This window comes from Lepisosteus oculatus, chromosome 6, assembly GCF_040954835.1.
Source record: "Lepisosteus oculatus isolate fLepOcu1 chromosome 6, fLepOcu1.hap2, whole genome shotgun sequence".
Classification (NCBI taxonomy): Eukaryota; Metazoa; Chordata; class Actinopteri; order Semionotiformes; family Lepisosteidae; genus Lepisosteus; species Lepisosteus oculatus.
In genome coordinates, this window is record NC_090701.1 from 445,607 (window position 1) to 471,453 (window position 25,847).

The 25,847-nt window shown below is 40.1% G+C and overlaps 1 protein-coding gene and 1 long non-coding RNA gene across 5 annotated transcripts; both read left to right on the forward strand.

Annotated features, from left to right (window-relative positions):
* Positions 1 to 225: 225 nt before the first annotated feature.
* Positions 226 to 1,907, forward strand: LOC138239388 (uncharacterized). Its single transcript, XR_011189836.1, has 2 exons — positions 226 to 746; positions 895 to 1,907. It is a non-coding gene; the product is annotated as an uncharacterized lncRNA (long non-coding RNA).
* Positions 1,908 to 2,449: 542 nt separating this feature from the next.
* Positions 2,450 to 21,772, forward strand: atpsckmt (fATP synthase c subunit lysine N-methyltransferase). Of its 4 annotated transcripts, none has more exons than XM_015355025.2 (5): positions 2,450 to 2,997; positions 3,374 to 3,511; positions 6,845 to 6,895; positions 8,429 to 8,508; positions 21,191 to 21,772. In XM_015355025.2, the coding sequence occupies exons 1-5, from the start codon at positions 2,716 to 2,718 to the stop codon at positions 21,264 to 21,266; spliced, it is 627 nt and encodes a 208-aa protein (XP_015210511.1). In that variant the 5' UTR covers positions 2,450 to 2,715; the 3' UTR covers positions 21,267 to 21,772. The 4 variants fall into 4 exon arrangements, with proteins under 4 accessions (XP_015210511.1, XP_015210508.1, XP_015210513.1 ...); XM_015355022.2 differs by lacking the exon at positions 21,191 to 21,772 and adding an exon at positions 16,225 to 16,453; XM_015355027.2 differs by lacking the exon at positions 21,191 to 21,772 and adding an exon at positions 14,985 to 16,179 and having other exon boundaries at positions 2,451 to 2,997.
* Positions 21,773 to 25,847: the final 4,075 nt, after the last annotated feature.

Consider the following 25,847-nt stretch of genomic DNA (forward strand, 5'->3'; position numbering starts at 1 on the left):
TCAAGTAAAACTGAGCAAAAAAGAGAATCTGGAAGTAACGCTATTTCACATCAAGCTAATGCCAGCACTACTGGTTTGTTTGTGAGGACAACCGTGGGGTTTGTGAAAATATCTGATACATGTAAATTTAGGAGGAAATATCCAGGCAGACATAAAAAAACATCCTGCGTCATTTGCCATTTTTGGCTTGTGAATATTTACTGCCACCTGGTGAGCATAGTGTGACTGCGCACATACACCAACAGCAAACAAGTCATGTCTGTTCGCCAAAACCACAGCGTATTCGCACCTGGGCTATGTAATGTAGATAGCTGGTAACTACTTGTGTTCTGATTATACTTTGATGTAAATTGAGTGTGTTGGAAACTGGCTTATGAATTTCTCTTCTCTAAAAAAAAACATTTGTCCTGTAAACTACAATCTTGTGAAACACTTTCTTAGGCGTATTTCATTCCATTCCTGTTTCGTGCGACTGCGGTTTTTTACCGTGGCCGTGAACATGTCACAGGTTTGCACACAGGTGCAGCAATGTGATCGGAGACGGTGCAATGACGTCCGATCACAAGGCGCCTGGGAATTCACAACCCGGCCGCAGCCGAGGCGTGGAAACCGAAACAGAAAGTGGTTCCCAGCACATCAAGGTTTATAACAACCGAATGGCACAGTCTGTCCACGAAAGGAACAGGATTTACAAGTCGGAGCGCTGCGTCTGAATCTAGAGGATTTTCTCCAAGGAATGGCAAAAAGTAAGTCTTCTGTTCTTCAGGTGGGATTTGCAGCTGCTGTAGGGGGCCCTTGAGCGCACAGACCCGCTCTTGTCGTTACCGATGCCGCTGCTTTGAGACCAAGGGCGGTTGTGCGAAGGTGTTGATGTGTTTCCCTTGGCTGCTCCAGGCGAGGGGCCCGTCCGGGAGTGCGCGCAGGAGCTGCGCAGGATGGGCGATCTTCTCCACCGGCAGCACCGACTGGCCAGCGGCCTCGTCCACGGGCCCCGGCCGCAGAAAGGCGGAGACAACGCCGGCGCGGCCTCGCCGGACCGGCCCAGGTCCCGAAGGAGAGCAAAGGAGCCCGAGAAGTGATCCAGACCGGCCCCCGTGGCGAGAGTGCGCCAAAGTGTGACCTCTCCGGCACCCGCAAGGGTCTCAGGCTCGGGGCGGGGGGCTCCAGGAAAGTTAGCCAAGAAACGGACGGGTACAGAGAGATTGTTACTCTTTTGCCTAAGGAGCTGGGTACTGCTGCGGTGTGTCTCGGCTCTCTATAGGCTGAGGGAGCGGTGTCTCTATTACTCTTATTAAGAATGATGCTCGGACTGAGATGTTCATACATGCGATACTTTGATTAAGCGTAGTCAAACATTTCTGTATGTGGGGGACTTCGTAAGCCCCCCGCAGTTTAACTATAGACCCATCGTCAACTGAATACGTGTTATAGCACGATAAATATCTAAGGGTGTTCATTCTAAATCATGAATCATCCTGTTCTAAGCGGTGTGTAAGAATAGGGTCTTCCCACGCGTGTTGAGAACGTGGGCAGTCTGGGCACCTGAGCTCAGATGGAGTACCCGCAGTTACCTCACCTGAAGAAGCACCACCGCCGACACCTTGTGCCTCTTTTCTTTGCCTCTCAGCAGGGAATAAACCTTTACCGGTTCCTGTGGTGGAGTATATTACTGGAGTATTGTTTTTTTTTTACTTTGAGATCCTTGGTAAATGAAATGTACAGTAGCATGCAGCATATTGTTGTGAATTTAATCAATTAAACATTTTCAAACATCTATTTGTATGATTTGAATTAAAGGAGAATTAACGTCAACAAATACAAAACGCAAAATGTGTATTATGTTTGTTTAGTGTTTCTATTATAAAAATAAAAAAATGTTGTGTTACTTAAATGTTTCGCAAAATATATTGATTTGTCCATGTAGTCTCATTTTCTTGAATATCGATCTTCCTCATGTTTGCCTTTATCAGTATACTACACGAAAGTCCACTAGGCTAAAGCTGAGATATTAAAATTAACGTAATCTATAAAAAAGCAGATTTCCATATTAGGCAATATAGAAAAAAATCACGATTAAAAATTAATTTAATTAATTGATTGATTAATTAATCGTTTATTTTTACCATAAAAACAGCAAATTATATTGCATGTTGTTAACTTTTTTTACATTAGGACACTCTTGTTTAGCATGATTTCAATATTTCACAAGTTAAAAATGAAATTTTTACATTTTTGGAGTTCTTGCCAAATATTTAAGTATACGTCGCACTTGCTGTTTTTAACTCGACTGAGGTACATTTTTAAATAGTACTAGTACTATTTAAATTAGTTTTTGTTTTTTTTTTAAATAAAGTAATTATAATAGTACTTAGGCCCGTCTGATGAAATTAACTTCTACCTGATCACTTTTTAAATTCGGAAACATTAACGACGGGTCTGCGGAAAGTCGGACAGGTTTCGGTGCTGTACAAGGGGGAGGGGGCGAGGGAGGACGGGACATGTGGTTCTCTGCAGTGACCTATAAAAGTACCGACTTTAATTTTCAAAATCATTGAAATCCGAACGCTGTGCTTTTAATGCTTATCGTTTTTGTGCGTGGGGAATTTATTACGTCATAAACTAACTGTTGTTTAACGCGTTCAGGGAGTTATTGGTGACACTCGCTAGTTGTGTTGTCTTTGACTGTTGCAGTGCACTGGTGTGCACCATGCCCTTATGTCGGAGCTGAAGCCAGACGCGGGTCCCGGGTCCGAAACCTCTCGGCCCGGCGGTGCCGCTAACTCTAACAGGCCATCCTGGGGGCTGTGGGCGACCGGGCTTCTTGGGGGGTCTCTGGTCGCTCTTTACGCAGTGGCCACCCCGTTTGTCGCCCCGGCCCTCAGAAAGGTTTGTCTACCCTTCGTACCCGCGACCCCAGCCCAGGTGGAAAACGTGCTAAAGGCGCTGCAGACGCGGACCGGGTCGCTGGTCGACATCGGAAGCGGGGATGGACGGATCGTAAGTAGCGATAACTCCGGTCACCACACGACCTTCCCCCTCACAGATGCTCGTGGTCCGATGGGGTATACTGTAGCTCCACTTTAGGCTTTTCCAGGAGTTCATAAGAACTAGAGACACGCTAGGAAACTGCGTGCCTTAACGCAAAACGAATGACAGTTTCATGAACTTTGTAGAAAAAGACACCCGCCCCAGACGCCTGCTGTCGGAAACGATGGGGCTCTGTTGGGCGGAGCTATAAAACACAAAACGTGACAATGCGCAGAAACGCACGACTGGGACCCTGGTCCCTGAGCGCTAGCCGGTGTTTAATAAGCGGTGGCTTAATAAGCGGAGTGTTGTGGAGAATGAGCTTGTGACCGTGTCCTCTCCGCAGGTCATCGCGGCGGCGAAGAGGGGATTCCGGGCGGTGGGCTTGGAGCTGAACCCCTGGCTGGTGTGGTACTCCAGGTACCGCGCATGGAGGGAGGGCGTCCATCGCCACACCGACTTCTACATCTCCGACCTGTGGAAGGTATCGCCTCGCTGCACAGAAACTGAGGTTTCTCTCCAGATTGGAAACCCCTTCCTCACTAGCTGATCGGATTACTAGTTTTTGTAGTTGCTTTTGGGTGTGCCTGTAGTCGATGTTTGACTGCTGGCCTCTGCTGGTCTGTTATTTCGTTGTGGTTTTTGATACTTTCCTGACCCCTCTGGGTACTGGGTTTGCGTTTTTGTGTTGTAAAGCGAGTCGAAATGCTACTTTCCCGTTGTGACCCGCTTTACTGATTTAAAACAACAAAAAACAACAACAGCCTCTCCTCCCGTGTTTAGTTTATTTCATGAATGCTGCAGATATGATTCTTTTTCTGTATTCCTGTTCATCTGGTCCATCTGGCATTGAGATGTAAGTGTTGGTACCCTCCCCTTCGTCTTAAATGCTTTACCAGAACGTCCCCAATACCCCTTGCTTACACAGATGAGTGTAAACACAGAAGAAGTATCATTAACAAGTGCATATAGTCAGAGAAGGAAGTTTTTTGTAACTTATAAGTGGATATCATTAAGATCTGGGGGTAGTAATTTTAATTTGATAATTAATTTTAATTTAATATTGTAACAACATCCATGAAACATATGGTATGACCTGCACACTGCTTCGACTCCTTTTATTCAGTTTTCTCATTCTTTATCCAGAAACCATTCTGTGCTGAGCTTTTACTGAGATTCAAGCCATTTGGTTTTAAGCTAGTTGTTACTCCTGATCTGTACGTTTCCATGCACATTACGGTCTTTTGGATGAGGAACATTGGACAGGCAGTCAGCATATTTCTTATCTTGAGATGAGGTAATGAGGTTTTTAGTGTTTCTGATCAATATGAATAAAAAAATAAGCGACAACTGTTTTAATGTTGCCCAATTGAGGTATGTTAATATCAGCAGTTTTATTATACTACAAAATACTAGTAGAGATTTGGAGTGAATTTTTAACAACCATAATTCACATTCACATTGTGTTACATTGTATCTGGTGGTATCTGACATGTCTAAGAGTTTTGTACAGAAATGTTAATATTATTATAGTCTTTAGGAAGCTAATTGTCATTTTTTACATTCTGAATCCGATTGAACGGTCGAACAGCGGGTGGCTGCGAGTGTTACTGTAGGCGGATAATATTTCAAGTTTGTTTGGGAGAACGCAATGCGGTAATGTACCAGCAGGGGGAGCCAATTCACCAGCTTGTGCTTGTTCACTCAGATCTGAGCAGCATTAATCGTTTTCATGTTTCATTACAGTACTGTCATCTGCACCCCATCTAATCTTGTGATATCTTTGCATTCAGTATTTTAGGAAAGGAAGGCATATTTCAGATGGTGCAGATTAAATTACATTTTTACAGGTGTGGATACTATTTCATAATCATATGAGAGAAAGATTCAGTTTAGTTTTGTTTCCACAAAGGTGCACTGTACATGGCAGTCTTGTGAAATCAGCTTTTAGATCTGTGTCTATTGTGGCAGAAAGTGTTTTCTTGCATTAATATAGGTTTTATATTTTACTGTCCATAAAACCCTAATTATCAAGGCACCTTTATAAGTGAGACTCATTATGTGCATTGTGATAAAGTGATGGGAAGATTTGAGAACAGAATATAGCAACACAACTCCAAGCTGTCTCAGTTTCTCAAATTGAAGAACTCAGGTTCTTCAAGAAGCAGTTGAAGAAAAGATAAGCAGCTGAGTCTTTGTCCTTCAACAAAAAGGTTGCTGTTTTTAGTAAATGTGTATTTGCCATTCACTAGATCGAAAAGAGGTGTTAACATCCTGTGCGACACTAATTTTCAGGGCATTGCATTTGCGTCTGGAGTTTCATTGATTTAAGATGGATCTTCGTCGCCCGGCAGCAGTGTACGGGTAGCCATGGAAACATGTTTTGGGCTGGCCGATTGGCCAGTAAAGGATGAGTGTTATTTGCAGGCCAATAACGTGATGTTGCCCTGTGCATGAAAAGCCAAACTCTGTGCCAGCGCTTCTGTGACGCTAGTAGAAGAAACAGAGAATAGTGCCTTCTACTCCATCAGGAGATGAGCTTAAAGTCTTGCTTTCTTCTTCTCTTATTTTCCATAGAGGTTTTGGGAAAAATATATTGGATATCAATTACATTTAAAACTGACAGAATACACACTGATAATGGTGCTGTTTCATAGTTCAGAACTTTTTTCAGTTTGGAGTTTAAAAATACACATTTGAACCAACACATTCTTTGTGTTTCAAGAAACTGGTTTTGCATGACAGGGTATATACCTTCACCCATTTACACGTTATACATTTTTTAGTCGTTTGTATCGGTGAACCTTTAGTCAGTCATTATTAAAGTCAAAATTCTCGGTAAGACTCTTAAAGTGTTTGCTGAATAGATTGCATCATTTTCATTATGTGTTTTCAGGTTTTTTTCCACAGTGTGTTTTCATTTAGGGTAATATATTGTTTGATTAAGAACATTTCTGTTTGTACCTTGGTTTTACTTTCATGCTGTGATTTTCTCCTGAGTCATACAGTGAAGTGGAGATGTGTATCTGTGCTGTACCAGTGTTTGGTCTTCACATCAACAATTACGAGTGTTTTGACTGGGTCTAGATAAGGAATTTAAGATAAGACAGATGTTAGGAGACCATTTCTAAGAAAAAGCCCAACAGAGAATGTTTTGTAACTTCTCTACAACTTTCTATTAATCTTCAACTAAAAGTTTGTTAATGTACAGTTTAAACTTTTGGTTTGGAAAGATCCATAGTGCACATTGTAATAGTTTGGGGACAGTGGTGAACATAAGCATTGAAATCATTGGGGTAAATCAGATTATTCCACCTGACCTCCCCAAACAGAGGCCTGTAAAAAAGGCCAACAGCAATGTGGAAGTGTGTGGCACAGCAACTCCTCTTGGATTTTACAGTACGCTCACCTGGGAGATGCCTGTGTACCCCAGGGTGTAACTGTTAAAGGTCTAGGAATTTGCCTATCCTGTCTGCAATTTCACTTTTGAATGGTGTAAGATAATTCTGTGTGTTTTGTTGGAGTTCTAGTGGGATATGTTCCTGAGTTGTTGTTTGTCCCGACCTCTTTCCTTTTGTTACGTTGTATTATTGTCTTGCACTCCATGGGGATAATAATAAGAAGGTTTGAGTGTTCGACAGGACTGTGCTGTTGAGCCAGTCTTGTTGGAGGCCAGTTTAATCTAGTAGTTTAATCAAAGGAAATGTGCAGCAGGATAATGAATAAAAAAGAAAATCTTGGTGGAAAGGAAATGGTAGTCTTTAGAGATACTCAGTGGATTCCAGTTATTTCATGAATTGTTTTTATTTTTCTTTAGGTCAGCTTCTCTCAATACAGCAATGTCGTCATCTTTGGAGTCCCTCAGATGGTAGGTTTTGATTCTTCACCAACTTTCAATTCAAAAGTTTGTCCAGGACTGTTTTCTTTTAAACAAATTCCAAACTTCTGTATTTTTTTATGTTATATTGCTATAATATTTTCTAAAGAAAACTCTGTATGGATTTGTGCATAGTTTAAATTAGATTGCTGACATTGTCATTTGCACACTAGTTGTAAAATGTACTTAATCATAAAAAAATGTCTTGACTGGGCAAATACTGTAATCCCTTAAAAATTAAACGAGGAGCAGTTTTCATTTGTATGCTTGTGTCGAGGCGTTCTTTTGTGTGTAAACACATCCACCTCAGGGCCTTGAAATGAGAGAGATTAAATTGAATGTCTTGGATACAGGATTATTAGCAGATTTGTGTGCAGGCTCATTCTTAGAAGAAAATGAAAAGATCAAATATATGGTTGATCACTTGAAATCATAAAGTGGAGCAAAACATTGAAGTCTTTGCCTAAATTTAAAAAACAAATCACATTAAAAACTGCCCCTCTGTGCCTCCGTGCTATATCATTTATAATCTTTCTCATTCTGATTCAGACTAAGTAGTAATTTGACACCAAAAAAGGAGGCTTATTTTTATTCAGTAATATACTTGGCCTGCTTTCTTAGTAACAGTACTACAGGAAGAATTCCAGCTATCAGGTCCTCGATGATGGAGGGAGATAAGGGCAGTTTTGGAGTAATCTTTACTTTCCTTATCTAAATGGAGCTGGCTCTCAATTAATTAATCAATTAACCATAGGCTCTGGCAGCAGTCCCAGATGTGAGAGAGAATTCTGAGAAAATCAAGTTCCACAATATACTCGTGGGCTTCATCTTTGTATAGTAATCTGCACAATCTGAAGGAGTTCATGAAGTTGGCTGAACCTTGTGAATCTGTAGTTAATCAGAAAATTGGTCATATTTGTCATGTGACATTTGTAATCAGTGTCAAAAATCCAATGAAATTACCTGGGTCTGTTCTCCTGCCTATGGAAGTGATTTCATTTCCAAGCAGTCCTTATATGCTGGGTGGCTCGGTGTACTGCCAAAAAAAACATCACGACCAGCACATTAACCCATTTTAAATTTCGGTGTGGCTACACCACATGAAGTGACCAGAGCCTAAATCTCCTATTGACCCTGACTCCCTGCCTTCTGCTAACACGCGTGCTCTGGTGGAGTACATTGGGCAGAGAGTGTTGGGACACATTTTTATTTCTTCCACTGACACATCAGGGTGGATTGTGCTACTCCTTCACGCCCATGAACTTTTGTCCTGTATCACTTCCGGGTTTTATTTGCAGGATTCCTGTTTCCAGCACTTTCTTATGTCTCTGTTAGCTTCCATTATTGAAAAGCTGATAGATAACCAAGTGTGCAGAGAACCTGGTGTTCAGTTAGGCTATGACCTTTATGAGGGTGTGAAAGCATTTTATCCTAAACATCCTCGTTCTGATGGTGTGGCCTTGTACAAAGGCCGTCATGTTCCCTTTGCACAGTAAAGCAAAGACAGTGTGTCTTGTCCCTCAGATGGCACAGCTGGAAGACAAACTGCAACGCGAACTACAGCCTCCCGCCAAAGTCATCGCCTGCCGATTCCCGTTTCCCACGTGGGTACCAGCGCAGGTGACAGGGGAGGGAATGGACACTGTGTGGGTGTATGATGCCAGATCCCCTCGTCAGCCGGAGATCCGAGACCTGCAAGAGGAGCTGTGCTGCACAGGGAGGCAGCACCAAGAGGAGTGAAATTGCAAATCAGATCTTTATATTTCTAAAATGGAGTTTGGGCAAAGGATGCTTTAGACTTTTTGAAGAAAACTAAAAGAGAAACAACACAATAAGGGGCTTACTGAACTGTTGTCACCAGTTTCAAAGACTGAAGCCAGAGAGTGGTGGTTTGCATTCCAAGACTGGGTTGAACGTAAAGTACTATATATAGCTGCCGTGTAAGGACAGGAAAGAGGCAGTCTGTCTTACTTCACTGTTCCTCTGAATCAGCGTGTGTACAGTTTCAGGAGAACCCTTCTCCATTTCAAGGCTGCTTGGTTTTACTTGGCTTTTGAGTGTCCGTTAATAAGTGTGTGTTTTAAAGCATAATGGGCTCTTAAATCATGCTGAATGAGATCATGAAATACTACATTCTTATACGTAGATATGGCTTTGGAGATAACTGTGGAAACAAAAATGAATGGTTTCCTCTCTCCTGGGTAAAAGCAAACGAGCGGCAGTATGTTCAGGTGATGAAGTAGTACAGTGAGGGTCCCTGCCTTGTGAGTGATCTGAGTGTGCAGATTGTAGTAGCACTCTTGTGTGGTAAATGCTATCAGTTATCCTGGGAATTAAAAATAACGAGGCAAACATCTACTGTTAATAATATTTCTTCTTTGACAGTATAGTGTATATTAGCACAAGGTGGTGCTGTGGATATGTTACTGCCTGAAAACATGGTGGTGAATGGGCAGGAGCAGCACAAGAGAAAATCTTTCCCTGAGAGCATTTTGTGCTGGTGTGCTGTCTATTATTAGCATGATCTCCACTGGACCAACCCCCAGTACACATTTTGCGTGTGTTATACTTAAAATATAACCTACTGGGCTGTAATTTATGTTTAAGATTTTCCAAGAGAATCTACATTGATGCTTATTTTATTACTCGATTCCATTTAAATTGCAGTGACCGGGAAAAAAAAGCACTGTCCTTCTGAACACACTGCAGCCCAGTGCTGTAACACTGACCTACTGAACACTGCAGCCCAGTTCTCACTGTAACACACAGCATAATTGATACAGTGACAAATCAGAAATTGTTACAAAATTCTGTTTTTATCTCTGGACCCACTTGAGTCTGTCATAGTTGTTCCCCAGATCCTTTGAAGTTTCAGCTGCTGCACGTTCTTCCTATATTGGTTTATCTTACTGCCAGCTGTGGAGTTCTCAAGTTGTAGTTGGCATCAGAATAAGATACTTGGCTTAAAAAAGTTATATTTGAGCTTCTCATTAAATACAGAATCATCCATGATCCATGACAAAAATCCATAGCATATAATTATTGCTATCCAAAGTTAAAGGAGTTAAACATTTTGTTTCAAATATTAGTTTCAGCTAATTGTAAGCATTTGTGGTTTGAGTCTCATTGCAGAAGTTGCAGTTTGTATTTTTTGTTATTATTTCGCTTTTTGATTCCTTTTGTTAGCTTCACATTTAATACTTGCTCATTCACTTGCACCAGCATTACATTCATTGTTTGGCTTTTTCTAAAAAATCTTTATTTAAAAAAAAAAACATTTTTTATGTGGTGTACTAAAGAAGTTGTCAATGCAACAGGCCTGTCATCAATCCAATTCACAGTCGATGATTAAACATTTCTTATATGTTTTCTGTGTATAGTACCTGTCCCTTTTCCATTCAGGTGGCTCACCCCTGATCTTCTCTCTAGTTCACAACATCACTTTTAGTGAATTGTAATTCACTCATTTGGCAATAGTCAGCATTCAAAACAATGGAATTTGGTAAAGGAATGTTATCTCATTCAAATCAAGAAATAACCATCTGCTTAAATTAATTGTTAAGCTTTTAAGAAGTGGAGGTCACGTTAAAATATGTGCAGCATATGTGTAATAGGATGGCAAGGTTTAATCAAATCAAAGAAGGAGAAAATGGTCAACATGATTACAGAATAAACTGCTACTGCGCAGGCTCCATGTCCTGATTCTCTACAGCAGGTAGAGAATCCTGATCACTTCAATTCCCTTGCAAGTCTTCACTCCAGCAAATATTTTATTATTGAAGGCGTCTTCAGCTTCTGGGGTCTTAAACAAATTAAGGATCAATTCAATGATTTATTTGAAGATGCGTAGTCCTGTAATGGAAGGGAATGACTAAGATTGACTGCCCCCCCTCTAACGCAAAGTGAGAATGACTTGTTTACTACTTGAGGGTGACAGATCAGGACCATTGCATGCATCTAGAGTTAAACTTGGTGGAAAAAGGGTCTTGATTCATAATGAAGGAACAGATCTAAAGTGTACCGAAGCATTTTCAACCAATTATAGAACAGGTGCAACCTGTTCCTAAACACTGTCTCGAAGTCTGCAGCAGAAAAGAGCTTGAATCAGCTAATGAGTCTGAGCACAGGCTAAAAATACACTTTCCTCTCAGCTTTTCTAATGCACTGTCTGTCTGAGAAGCCAATTGATTCATTGGCTGGCCGGTCAGCGACTGTTGTTTTAATTCCGTGCTGGTCAGTCGATCCATTAGTCTCCCGTCGGAGAGAGGCCCATTTGCTCCTGGAGTTTCTGTTCAATGTGTAGCAGGGGCCACTCTGAGGCAAATCAGGTTGGTTTGGCACCTTAATACATCAGGACTGCAATGATGGAATGAGAAAAGCTGGTATCTCTGCAAACCGAGATTTATCAGGGCTAGAAAATGTCCCTGCTGTACATGAAAATCACTGCCTCTGAACCTGGAGGGCAGGTTTTCATTTCAACTTGGATCTTAATTAACAAATTGAACAAATTAATTGATTAATTAGGTGTAAGGGATCTGAGGATTTAAAGAGACTGTCCTTCTGCGCCGTGGCTTCCTGAACTGGAGCATAGCAGCCCCAATGGGCAGGGTCCCCTTCTTAGGGAAGAGGTACCTTCTTGTACCTGTCTCAGGTACAGACTTTTTCATCTGTGCAAATTTTTTAACATTCACTTTGATTAAGGTGGGAGCAATGGAGTACGATGTGTCACATTCTGGCAAATCTGTTCGAACGCATTCACATTTCTGCAGCAATTTCTGCAGAACCAAGGGAGTAATTTAAGGGAGTCAATAGAAAATGTCACTGCTTCTTGAAGTCTGTGCAGGATGCCCTGTTGTCTAACCCCTTCCTTGATGGCTGAGAGAAGCAGAAATGAGTTGTGTTAAGAGTGGCCTTTGAAGCAAAATAGCTGAGTCAGAATCTCGATAGCCAGACATAATAGAACTAATCACAGATGAAAAGGGCAAGACTCCCTTCCGGTTCTCTTTTAGCAGGACAAGATAAGTGATAAGATGTCTATCAAGCTGTGTTCTTTTCAGAATGAGACATGAGCAAAATAAATCCATGAACAATGAAATGCTGTCTGGGGGTAGCATTTTCTAGGTTGGAGTACTGATTCTCTTAATGAGGAGTTTCAATTAGCCTAATTTCTATTAGCTGTGTGCCAATCTGCAGGGAAGAACACTTGCCAAGACATGCAGAGCTGCAAATAAATGGGGTTAAGAAAATAAAAATAAATGCAACAGTTGTGAATGTTCCACACTATGGACTGAATTTTCAAAGAACAATATACAATATACTGTATACAGACCTGAGAGGCTCTTAAAAAACAAGCATTTTAAGACTTGGCTATCTAGTGTTTAAAGAAAATAAGGCTTTAAAAATAACTTTTAATATCTAATAACATCTAATATTTTAATTTAAATTAAATTTAATTTAAATTTTACAAAATTATATTTTTGCAAAAAAGTCATCAGTTTCCCAATTATGGATTTGTTTACTAATTGTCTCTTCCAAACCACATTATAAATCCATTTATCTTCACTTAGGGGGCCACATTTATTAAAGTCTAATGACCACATTCACAGTCAGTCCCACAGAAACCACATCATCTCTACGTCTTAGGTTGACACTATTGGGAGGTGGTTTCTAACACAACATATTTAGAAAATAAGATAAGTGTTATGAAATGTGTGGAAACTGGATAGATGCTGATTTCACAATAAAAAAACAAAGGAGAAAAGGTTACAGAAGGGATCAGTATGGATCAAAGAATGCCTTTAGAGATAACTCAGTATTCACAAAGCATTTCAAGCATCAGCACAGTCTTCTCTGAGGGCTATAAAAATTCACCACTGAAGGCTTGAAATGAATGAAGAATAGCTCAACACCATGCCTGTAAAATAATGTGCTGTAACCTACTACACTAAACTTTGATTTGTGTTGTATTCTTTTAAGAGAACGTGCCAGCAATGGTAATTTGTAATACATCCTTTGTAAATATTGCATAAAACATTTTCATGTTGAAATCTCTGAACTAAAGTCAGGTCTGCTAACCTTGTACGTCTGTTTTCACTGACATCCTGTCCTCAAGGTTGACTTGATTTTGCAGGTACCTTCACCGTCTTACTGACGCCTTCTGAAGGGTGGAGGGTCGTCCCTGGGTTAAAACTTCAGGTTTGCTTAAGATGATTCCCGTCACGTCACACCTCCTGACTGCTAAATGACAGAAAAATGACTCAATCAAATTTACGACTCGGCAGACTTCATGAATTGAAATTCGGTCTAGGAGGCCCAAATAGTTTTGCTGTGGTGTTACGTCCAGTGTTTCTTTGTGATTCTGCGATATCATATACTGTAGATCTGTCCAATATATTTTTACACAGATTTTACACAGAGAGGTTTTGCAACAGAACTGAATTGCCTCAGTGCTGACGGGAGCTACAGGATCTACTAGTACAGGAAGAAGCAGAGATTGCACTACAGAGTATTGGGAGCTGGTAGATGTATTAATTCCTAGGTAAACGTCTCTGTGAGGAGATTTTAAGACTGATTTATGGAGCTGGAGCTCTGTGTGGAACTCACTCTCAGCTGAGGAGCTTTCTTTCTTCTTGAGGGCTCACAATGCAGGAGCCAGCACAGACTTCACCGAAAGACCACAGAGAAAAGAACTCTTCCAAATAAAAGTTTCTCTTCATACTGTACATAACCACTATTCAAAGCTATAACAGAATAGTAAAACAAAGTGTACCTTAGGTGGGAAATGCATAAAGGGCTAGTTTTTGTGAACATTTGATTGTCAGAATTGTAGCACACCATGCTGGGACAAATGCAGATGCATTGCCTGCAGGATACTGAGGAAATGGGTTGGCTGCTATCTGGGATGATGCACTGCATTAGGACAGATGTTCACAGCAAAAAAAAGGATGTGATTGCTGGACTGATGTTATTGAGCAAAAGATACATGTTCTCTTAAATCTGATATTATTTTTCCACATGTGTTGAAAAAATGTCATTGTGTAGTAAAAAAAAGTTTCTGAAGAAAGAATTTGCAATAGCGTTGAATAGCATTATGCTGATGTGAGATACAGGAAGAACCACACTCCGGACTATGGGGAGCTGTTAGAGGTTTTCATTCCTAGGTAAACCTCTGAGAAGAGACTGTAAATACATGTGTACTGAGACAGTGAGTGAATGGTAAACTTGTTTTGGCAGATAAACATAGTTAGCCATTCTGCTTCCACATGCAATATCTGATATTAGTTTGACCCAGCATGTATTAATCCTATTTAAATTCCTGGGAAACTGGAGAAAGAAATAATAATCTATTGCAAATGTGGCCAGTCTTAAATTTTTATTGCTTGCAACACAAGGACAATAGTGGATCAGAACACACTGGATTGATTTTAGTAAAGCCAAATGCCTGTTGTCTATTCTAGTAATAGGATGAGAATTTACATTTTAATTGAATCATCATGTAGATCCGCATGCATTTTAGGCTGATAGGAAAAAACCAAAATTCATATTAACTGTCTCCAAGAGATGACTAGCAGTCAACTTCACTTACATTAGCAATGCAGAAACGACCTTGTTACTAAAGTACCAGAGTTTACTCCTAGGAATTAAAACGCCTTATATTTGTGAACAGAACAAAAAACACAAATCAGTAAGCTGCAAGGATTCAATTGTTTTCCTAATCATGCTGCTGCTCCTTAGATACTGGACTAAGGCTTATTTGTTCTTTACTTTTTGTCTGCAGATCCATTCTTTGTTACGCAGTACCAGGTTTCCGTGAGTCATTTTCACATCTGTCTCAAATAATTTCTTGGTTCTCTTTGTATTAGAAGAAGACAGGGAGAGATAGGTTTGTTGAATTATCCATTTTATGTACACGCTGGAGACCTGAAACCTTCATATGCTTTAATTTGAGCTGAGATCACTGTACCCAACAGAAGTCGCAGGAAGAGATCACTGAATTGTTTAAGCAAAGTGTGCACTTAGGTACGAAGAGATGGACATTTAATGCCTCCGTGTTTGACAGGGTCATCCTCTTGTTTAACAGATACATCTTGTAGTCATTCCTCAGTGAGGCCTGCAACTGAAGCTACAACTGAAAGTCAGGTGATTGATGATCTAAGAGGCCAAGAACAAACAGGAGCAATGAACTGAGCCACAGAAATGTGCTCCGCTTTTTTCTTTTTCAAATTGGTCTGGATGGAGGCATCAGATTTCATGACAAATGAACCAGCAGCTGAGAGACAAAAGGGAGTAATCTCTGCACAGCAGTGCAGGGCGATGTGTTGACCAACTTGTACAAAGACAGCATATCAGAAAAGTAGAATTAAAAGAGAGATTGTGCTGACCGCATGCCGCATACTTGTTAATTGAAAGGAAAAGACCATCGCAATCACAGGGGGAGTTCTGGACCATGCCACTCAGCTATTTCTGAGATTAACTTTGCTGTTCTCCCCAGTGATCCTTAAAATCCATCCCTGATTGATGAGCTAGCTCTATGACAATCAAATTTACCCCTTAATCCTTAAAAATTACAATTCTTTCAAAAGCATATCTGATAAGCCATTACCTCCAAATAAGTAGAATCATGAAGTGAAAAGTAATGTGTCAAGTAAAACCCTGGTTTCTTTTCAGCTAGATTAGCTGCTCACTCATCATAAGGCTACAGTTAAAGACTTTTCTTTCAGTTTCACAGAAGAGGACAACAGCTAAAAGTAATATCAATATTAGCCTATGTTGAATATACATATAGTTTCCATTTCCCGAATATCCAATTTTCTTGCACTTCTTTGCAGCTTCTAACAGCTACAGTAGAAGACAGCAAGTTTACAGAGGTTTGCAGTTTCATGTCAGTTTTAAAGATGTTGCTGTAACTGCGACACCAAATGAGAAATAAGTTAATTAAGAAGAATATAATGTTATTCACGGGAGGCAAAGAGAGAGCAAAAATGAAGTGAAATGTGAGGTGAGTAAGCGGCAAAGGTTTATAACTAAAACACTTAATAGAGTGTAACGAAGAAAATGGCAAAGCCAGAGATCAGCAACAGCAAGTGACTGCTGCAGACGCGAAGGAAGGCTCAGTGTCCTCTAAATACATACTGTGCACACTCAGTTGTTTGAACAGTTTAGTGTAAGAGTAGCTTAAGAGCAGCATGGGTTAGAAGTACAGCTCCATTTTATTTAAACATGTTCCTACCCTCAAGTCGCCCACGGGGGTAATTATTCGACATTGATTCTCTGAACAATTAGTTTCAACCTGTTTTCAAACATTTAAACTGTCACAACAGGCTGGCGAGGAAGTCTTCGCTGTTCCTGTCGTTAAAGCCCTGTAAGACGAGGATGATTCACATGGAGTACAGCCTCATGCCTGCCGCATCACTCCAGTCCAACCTCAGCGCCTCTTCCCAGGGGCTGAGCTTCAATTAAGTCCTTTCATACAAAGGATTTTCCCTCTTCTTTTGGATGTAAAACCCTCTTTTTTAAAAATCTGGGCAATTAAACTGCATTTAACAGAGATCCTTCCTCTGAAGCATCATCTATGTTCTTTCTGAGTTGGTTACTCTCACTGTAAGAATACAGAAATGCATGGGTGAGTTGAGGTGGGTTACTGTTGTTTATAATAATGACAAATTTTTAAAATCCATTGGTTCTTCATCTCACATCTTTTCAGTGATAGAGATTTGCTTGTTGCTAAAATGTGATTTATTTCAAGCTTAACTGCTCTCTTGGAAATATGATGGAGAGTGTTACAACCCCAAGTGTCTAGGGGTAAAGGGGTGTAACATTTAGGATAATTCTTTTGGAAGCAGGTGGATTTTGGTGAGGGATTGGGAAGCGTGATAACAAGGTTAAGGAACTAGAGTGGTGCCAAAGAAAAGAAAATAACAAACAAAATGGAGCTGGCTAGGGAAGTGAGGGAAAGCTAACCGGACTGCAAAAGAAAACCTGAAACACACGGTCTTCGGCGTCTTCAACACCCTAACTAACCTCCCCTGACTACCCAAAACCATACAAAACAAATGGCACTCACCCGTACTAAACTAGTGTCACTAATACAAAATCAACTAAGTGTGTAAAGTGTACCCAACAACCTAAACTAACCTTATACACAAAAGTTCACTCAAAAACACAAGGGAACCAGGAATACAAATAAGGGAAAACAAGAGTAATCAACAGCAACAGGGTACAAAAGAACACAAAAGTTGAACATGTAACACGTGAGGGCAAGGAAATGACAAAACAAGGGTAAACACACAAACGAAAGTACAAAGAAACTAACAGAAAACCAACAAAACAAAGCCGAAGCAATAGCCAAAAACGAAGTGATAACCGGGACCAAAGTGGGAAGGCCTCTTCCTTCAGAAAACCTCCATGTTATATGCTGAATAAAATGTGTTCTGATTGGCTGAGAGCTAATTGATTATGACATCATACGGAACAGTGGTGTAATGGTGGGCCAATGGGGGAGGGAGAACAATCAAGGGTCAGCAGTGTGGAACATAAAAAAAACACACAGAACACACAGTGGGATGTAACAGAGAGCAACTGGCTTTAAAATGGTACAGTAGATTCAGATAACATCGGAATTTGGTAACAAAGGGGTAAATGAGGGTGAAATACAAAACACTTTCATATATTTCTTTGGAACAGCATCCCCTAGACGGAAAATCCGCATTCTTCAGACGAGAGTAAATGTGCAGTTTGTTTCATTGCTGACCCCTTGAGTGTCAGATATCAGAGTCTGAAGGAACAGGCCTAGTGGTGTGGCCACAGGCTGGAGGACATTGATTCTTTGTTAAATCAGAGCTCGGCTTTATTTATAATAAAGTTTCCAACCACTATCAGGTTAGAAGAATACTGTGGGAATTCAGCTGGTCATGTATAATACATTTGAGAGATTTCCTAAATGTATTTTTAAACTAAACTAATTTAATGTTATATTTTTTCTCTTACTAACACAAATACTGTACATGCACATATCTTTTGTGGTTTAAATCTTACTGTCTGCTGTTCTCCGGTATTCTTGAATTAAACCTTTTGCTGCAAACAGATGAATCCTCTTGACTTCTGTCGTGATCATGTGTATAACTGTGATTAATGTGCTCTCCAGCAGCTGTCCCAGACATCTGCAGGAAAATAGGATCAGGTGGCTCAGTGGTGTCAGTGAAAAAGTCTGGGTACATGGCTTCTTGTAGAAGGAATTATCACTTTGAGTTCTGTTGCACATCTGGTGAGAACAGATATGCCACATGGTGACAAAAATAATAGTAATAATGCTTAAACATATGAAGTGCAAAGTTCAAAATAAACAATATTAGCTTTTATCATGTGTGCTATGTAATGCATCTCTGGTTTAATTCATAATAATGCATTGCAATTTCATGTTTATGCTACTTTTCATTTGATCTGATTAGAGTGCGCTGCAGGGCGCTTTTGTAAGTCTCTGTGAGTGTGTTGATGCAGATGACAGTTTTGATGGAATGAAATTAAGATTGACTTTGCTTGCTCTGCTTTTAAAATGTAATATTCAAGTCCATTGCGGCTGACTGACACTACATCTATATTGCATGTTTTCAATAACTCTACCTAGAGAGAATTCAAATTTCATCAGCTTTCGGCCCTAGATGTGCCTGGAAAGTAGACTGTGCTTATGTTAAAGGTGGATTATCCTGTGATAAACCAGGATATTATTGCACTGATCTCAAGAAGACCATTGGATTCCTTCTCCTGAGGCATTTAACCTTGCAACGTGCTATCTGAACAAATACACCATGGTGCCAATTGGATCGTGAGCACAGGAGAGTGGAGCAGGAAAAGAAACACAGGAAAAGAAAAACACTGCTTTAAAAAAACCTTTGGAACCCAGAGGCTGTGTGGTTTGGACCCAGCTGTCAGCACGTCGTGTTTTAGTCATACGCATGACATGATGTAGATGGTTTGTGGCCAACTCTGATGTGGTCCAGCTGTCTGTGATGACACTGCTGTCTGCTGAATGTCAGGCTGTGTCATTTAGGATTCCTGCCGGGTTTTCCAGCACAGGCGCCCATGGAGCTGAACTGAGCAGAGCTGGTAACCAGAGCTGGACGGGAAACAAGTCTGGTGCCACTGCTGGTCCTCACCAGCTGGACAAGCCTTTAAACAGCCCAGCTTTCCCTGCAAAACTCAGCTCCTCACTGACAGCTTGAGCCGAACTTACTGTAGCACAGCTTACTGCCCCCACATAACAATTATTTTTGTACTGGCGTTCACAGGTTGCTGAGTTAAGCACTAGGATTTCTGGAAGTAGAGAAGGATTGATGATGCCGGTCAGGTGAACAAGCCGTTTAGAGAGCTGATCTTCAGGGATTCTGGACTTACACTGCATACTTATAGGTGGAACAGCCTTATGACATTTTAACAGTTTCTTTTTAGTTTTAAAACTCCTTAAACTCTGACTTTTATATATATGCGTATTCCATGCAAACAGAAAACAGGTATTGCATGTCAAATGACCTGATTGTGTTTGGCTGGTGTACTGTTGAGTCTAAATTTATTTTGATGCCTATATATATTTAGTAAAGCATCATGCCCATGTTGTCATGCTTTGAGTCTTGAGATTCAGAGGCTTCAAAAACCTCTCTTCTCCACAGAACCTTTTTGTGCCAAGACTCACCAGTGTTGTCTTGGGTAGTTTCAGCATATTCTGTAGCTCTGAGCATTGTATACTCCCCTTTTTATGATTATTTCACTAGGCTTGGAAGGCTTGCTAATATAGATTAAAAATAGCAAGCAAGAGAAGATAATTCAATATTTACTGTTTGTAGAATAGGAAGGGATGCATTTTGTTAGCTGCATAAAAGGCTGTATAAACTAAGTTAGAGAATTAAAATCAAAACATAATTCTATCATTATTTTAGCATCATTTTACTGAAAATTATTAGCTGAGAGATCATTCAGTAGCTGAACTCATAACTATGGTTTAATGATTCACTGTGGTGGTACTACAGTTTATTGCTTTTGAAATATTTTGTAAATAACTGCCATTTCATCAGAATTCTTGAATTAATTAATATATCAAGAAGGTTACTGGAGTCTGAGATAAAATAATATCTATTCTGAAACAATTCAAAGGATTTTTTTCTCTTCCTTGAGTTGTATTTAAATGCTTTATTTTCATACAATACAATTCCTTTTTCAAATTTTACTGAAAACAATCCATGAATGAATACTCATAGTACATATTTTATTGTTATCATCTTTCTCATTTACTGTTAATTTCCATTTATTTGTTAGACAATTTTGGCTTTTTACATTATTTCTTCTTCTTATCATTATATTCACAGCATTGAATTGTTCACAACAGCCCAAATAACTAATTTACGTCAGCCTTTCTTACAGTCCATTGAAAGCACCAAGACCATTGTGTAAATATACTTTATAATTAGACTTCAGAGATAGACAGGTTGACCTATTTTTGTTTTCCCCTAATAAACAATTTAAAATAGGAGGACAGAGATATGATCAGCCTGAACAGGGATACTGTGGTGTGAGCTGGATTCATACCAGTTATTTGATTTTATACTGCAAGTGAAAAGAGGCATTACATACGATATTTGCCACGATAGTCAACTACATGTTTAAGTGGAAGGCAAGAAAGTATTCATTCAGGGAATCGAATGTGTGGGGTGAGAGGGAGCCACATCATGTTCATTGTTCTGTTCTGGCTCTTTTCAGAGATAAAGTGTATCATATATAAGATGAGTATTTGACAAGAACTCCCAGGGCTCTCAGTTATTTGTGTTTTTTATTGTTGTTTTTTTTTTAGAAAAATTGAAAATTTAATTATTAGTCTAATAATTCCTTTCACTCTCCAAGACTCCTGAGATAATATACAACACAATGAGCTTCTCTGTGTTGGTTTTGCTTTATTATAGCTATCATAATCATACAAGTAGCTAGAGCTTAGTGCTGTGCTATTCTAACCACAGATTAACATTCTTATGTATGTTCTTGCAAGAGAAACTACTGTAGCACAAGCACTCAACACATTGACAGTAGAAAGTATGAAAGGAGATTTTGGGGGGGAAATTGAGGGTGAATTTGTACCACCGATTTTAATTGTCTTTAAGAATATGAAGATGTCAGTGCTACTTTACATGCGAGACATGTTCAGTCTGCAGGGAAGGGCATTGCTTACAGTTCTCATCAGTATAAATCTGTCTTGACCGGGCCTCACTGTCCTCTCTTTATACTCAGAGTGTTTCCATATTCCAGCCTCAACATTGCCGTGCTGATCAAGAGGAACTTTCAGTCGCTGTGGAGCACGGCTGGTGCTGTTTGGGAAGCTTGAGGAGCTGTGAAGGAGCTCCTCGACACACCCAGCCATCCTCTGACCGGAGGAGTGAATGCCGGCCTGCAGGAGCTCATCACGGCAGAGACAAAGCAGTCCGGCCAGTAATCCCAGCCCTGTTCCAGGAGCATGGCAGCCGGGGGTCTGTGTCTGACCACCAGGATCAAAAATGTTGTTTGTGCCACCTGTGAAGTAACGTAGCAGGCACACTTGTTTGTTTCCTCCTCACGCTGCTGCCAAGCAAAAGACAGGCAGCACTGCATTTCCAACCTTTCAAAATAAAGCATTCTCACCCCTTGAATATAAATTAAACGCAGCCTAAAACGAAATAAATATTCACCGCCAGGAGTCTGATAATCTCTGAGACATTTAATTCTCCCTGGCTGTCCTGTGGCAGGTTCTTCTCCACATCTCTCTATCTTGACAGATATTCTGGCCTTGTCTTGCATCCTCTGAGTAATTAAAATTAATTAACTCGTCTGCTGTGCAAGTACAGACACTTATCTGAGTACATATTTGCTAGGCAACTAATACCTTTCGTTTGGAGAAATATGGCAGACTTATTGCAATTGGACACGGCTGACCCTGATGTCAGTTTTTAAATGATGATGGATTATTGCCGCAAAGCTATGGCTGTCACTTCTTACAACGTTTTACCTTTGCAGGACTCGAGCTCTGTTCTGAAAGACAGGTAGAGAGACCTGCTGGATTTTCCGGAATTGGTCTTTGCTCTGCCCCCAGTTCGGACGGGAGCTAGAGGAACCCAAAATGAAAAATGCAGGTGCATTTTCTTCAGGTAGCGTTGCTGATTTTTTAACGCTTGTGAGTGGGAAATTAAATTATGTTAAAAGCACACTCCTTGAGAAAAACATTTGAAGCAATTTTTCTCTCATGAATATGCAAATGTTTAGCACTTTGTGAATTTATGAGGTGTTTTGATAACTCTCTTTATTAGAGTTGATTGGCTTCTCATTGGCTTTGAGGTAAGCACAACAGGGACTAATTAAAATTAGACTTGTTTGTTCACACACACAAGAAAATGCTTTTTCCCTGTATAATTACTCTCCATTTAAGTATCCATGAAACCTGTTAAAGTTTCAGATGAGCAGATATGAGTTGGGTTGTCTGTTATAGAATATCAGGACTTTTGCTCTTGTAAAAATGTGATTATATAAAACAGGAGTTCATGCCTTGACTTCAGTTTCAGTTCTTGCTTTTTGAATGAGGAGTCCCTCAGCGTCAGTTATATTTACCTTGGCAAACTACCTGCCGACAGATTTAATAAAGCCTTTTACAGAATTTACACAGAATTTCTCATCACTCTCTCTGCCTGTATGTCTTATTTTTAAACACGCACTGTTTCCTTCCATGTGTTCACATCCTCCCTGCTTTCCCACATGTACTGTAGGTTTGTTTCCTGTTTTCTCCCACAACATCACATTCAAGTAATAAAAATTAATAAAATCCCCTACGATGAATTTGACTTTAATGAACAAAACTTATTAAATTTCAATTAAAGGTTGTTTAAGGTTGTATTTTCAGATTAAATTATGTTTTCTGTGGATTAAAAAGAGTCTATATCAGTAATGCCCTATTTGGTAGATGAATAATCATTTCACATTTCTGTGCTGGAAGTCGAAATTAGCTGGTACTGATGTGCAAATGTGGGAAATTTCAGGTCACTACTCCCAGCTCGTTTTCTCAAAATAAAAACATCAATTTAAAAACAATGTAAAATTCAGAACTACAAAGCTAACGTGGTTCCCTGTTTGTTACCGTACCAATTAGAATTTCCATTAAATTCTGACTTTGAGTCTGTAGGTTATGTTGGTGAATTGGTGCATTATAACAGACTGCAAAACTCTTGTATTCTAAAGCTAATTTCAGAATCTTGTGATCGTTTGAGAAATAATATTTCTGATCAAGCTGTTAAACAAGATGGACTGTCAGGTATGTGGTGAAGGTGGTAATGTTTTGACAGAGTAAGTAATAAATACTATTTCACTGTTTTACATCAAATTGACACTTTCCACTAGTATTGCAGTTTTTCCAGATGAATGGAAATATAAATCTCGGAATACATTTGCAGTCTCATTAACCGCAAAAACAATCTATCTATGTGTTCCATCTGCTCACCGCAGGTCCATTGCTTCCAACATATGTTTGGCAACTTATAATCTATAAAGATGACAGTTAAAATATGTCAAGATCTTCAGGACTGACAGGTCTCTAAGGTACTAAATATTTTGTGTGCCTGTGCTGTACAGCGCTGGAATTAATTATGGAATCGGGAGACCAGTGGGTATAAAACACAAATAGCAGGTGACGGGATCTGCAGCACAGGTGGGGCTGGCTGGCATGCAGGCTGCGACGTGGGTTTGGTGCGATGCTCACTGTGTGCAGAGTGATAGCAGTCCCGACTTGCACGGGTGCAGTCGAGGGGGAGCGACTGGGCCGGCTGCTAGGGGCCTGGGCTGCAGTCAGTGGGGGTCCTGCTGGCCTTGAGTGTGCTGGCAGCGAGGCAGGAGTCCAGCTTGGCCGGGCAATCCCAGGATGCCTTGGTGGAGGCCAGGTTTTCAACATTGCCTTTGACATGAAGGAAAATGAGCTGCGTATTGAGCACGCAACGTCTGCTGAATTAATACTGATTCTGCATGTCAAAGGCTTATCATAACTTCAGGGGTACTTTTATGCTGCACAAAAAATCATTGAAAATGTGTCATTGATAAAAATGGCGACTTGCTTGAGGGAAACGCATTCGAATCAATTTTGAAAATCGAGTTTACTTTCAGTTTAGGGTTGGCCTGAAAAAAACGTCAGGTGTTTCTGTCAGATCTCATCTCTGCAGCGGCATCAACCTCTTTTGCACTTCGGATGAACCATGCTCGTGAATTCCTTCAATAATTTGCATAGTTTGTCTTCTGGCTGGGGTGAAACAAAGGGGTGCTGGGATTATGGTGACTGATATCAGTGAGAGACAGTGCTCCTCCAGTTGGCGTTAGCTCTCCTGTTAGGTGCAGGGGAGCTCGTGGCACGTCAGAAGACAAAAGGATGTGTGCAGTGTGGTGTGTCAGAATGTGTACACAGGACCCTTTCCTGAGAGGTGAAAGAGGATAAACAATTGTTATTTCCCGATAAAGAGGATATGCAACAGAAACCATTCGGTGATTATTATTTAAGTAGTTTATATACCCCCATTACACTGGCTCGCAGACTATAAATTAGATTGAGGGTATTTGTCTTATTTTGTTCCAGTTTTTCATCAAGCAGAAATTCACTTTTAACAAGGTGCATTAACACAATTTAAACAAATGCCTTCCCACTGTGTTTTCAAGTGCTGTGTGTAAAGCAGCTTGCTGGAACAGGTAGCAATACATCTTAAACCATCTGCTTCTCTCCTTTGTGTAGTTCTTATTCATTCAAGCTGTACCTTCATTATCTTATTGTGACAACTGTGGAATTGTGCTGTCTCTGGAGTGAAAAGGCAAATTCCCTGGAATATGTTCAAGGACAACAGCAAAGATTAAAACAATGCATTTTGACATAAACTCCTATAAAAAAATATTTCCATGGTATGAATGTAAACTAGTAAAATTATAAAAATGGTTAAAAATACGGTTTTGTTTCTTCACTAAAGACTCTACAGCATTTTAAATACAAACATGCAAAATCAGTATTCTTCTCTTTCTTCTCTTCTGAACTGCCGCCGAAAATAAATGCTTGGCCATCTGGCAAACAATTTGTTAACCCCAAAAAGGCCTGGATTGCAGATCTGCCCTGTAAACATAACGTGCCCATGAAGAAGACAAGCACCATGTCTTCATCCCATGACCTCTCCTGAGTCCATGTGGGCAAACTGTGATAAAATGCACTGGGAATTGATATCTTCCATCAACAGTAATAATAAATGAGTTTCTCCTTCATACTTGCATATTTTATATGTTGAAGAAACAGCCTAGAGGAAAGAGGTTCAGGGTGATTTGACAAAAGTAACAAGATCAACTCAAAAGTGTTCTGAAATTGAAATGAGAACAATGTACAGATACAATGTGAAGATTAAGATCTCAGGGGTCACACAAAGAGTTACAGGATTATGTAACACACTTCATCATCTTTTATAGAAATGATACTTCACATGACTCTCCTTTCACTGAGTGGCTATCAGTCCAGTGAAAAGAAGGACTCACCAGCTTTTTCTTGTTTAGGTGTCTTTCCATGTTTTTACACATTACTAAAACTTTCCAGAAACTGCTCTCAAATCAAGAAAAGACATTTTCACAGGCTTGGCTGCAACCCATATACCTTGGCATTGAGCAGAGGTGTGAAATAGAATTAAGCGCACTCTACACATCAAAACAGGGCTGCCGTCATAAATCAAACACGCTTTGATTGATTAGCACAAGCTTAAGAACATTGAAAAAGTCATGTTTGCACAGAGCATTTAATAAATCACAATGAATGGCAATTCTGATGCATCAGTGTTAACTTTAACGTAAACTTTCTGGGTTGCCGTAAAGTTTGTTGGGATGATTACCTTCTCCTTAATCACTGCAGCAAGCCCTCCTGTCTCACCAACAGTGG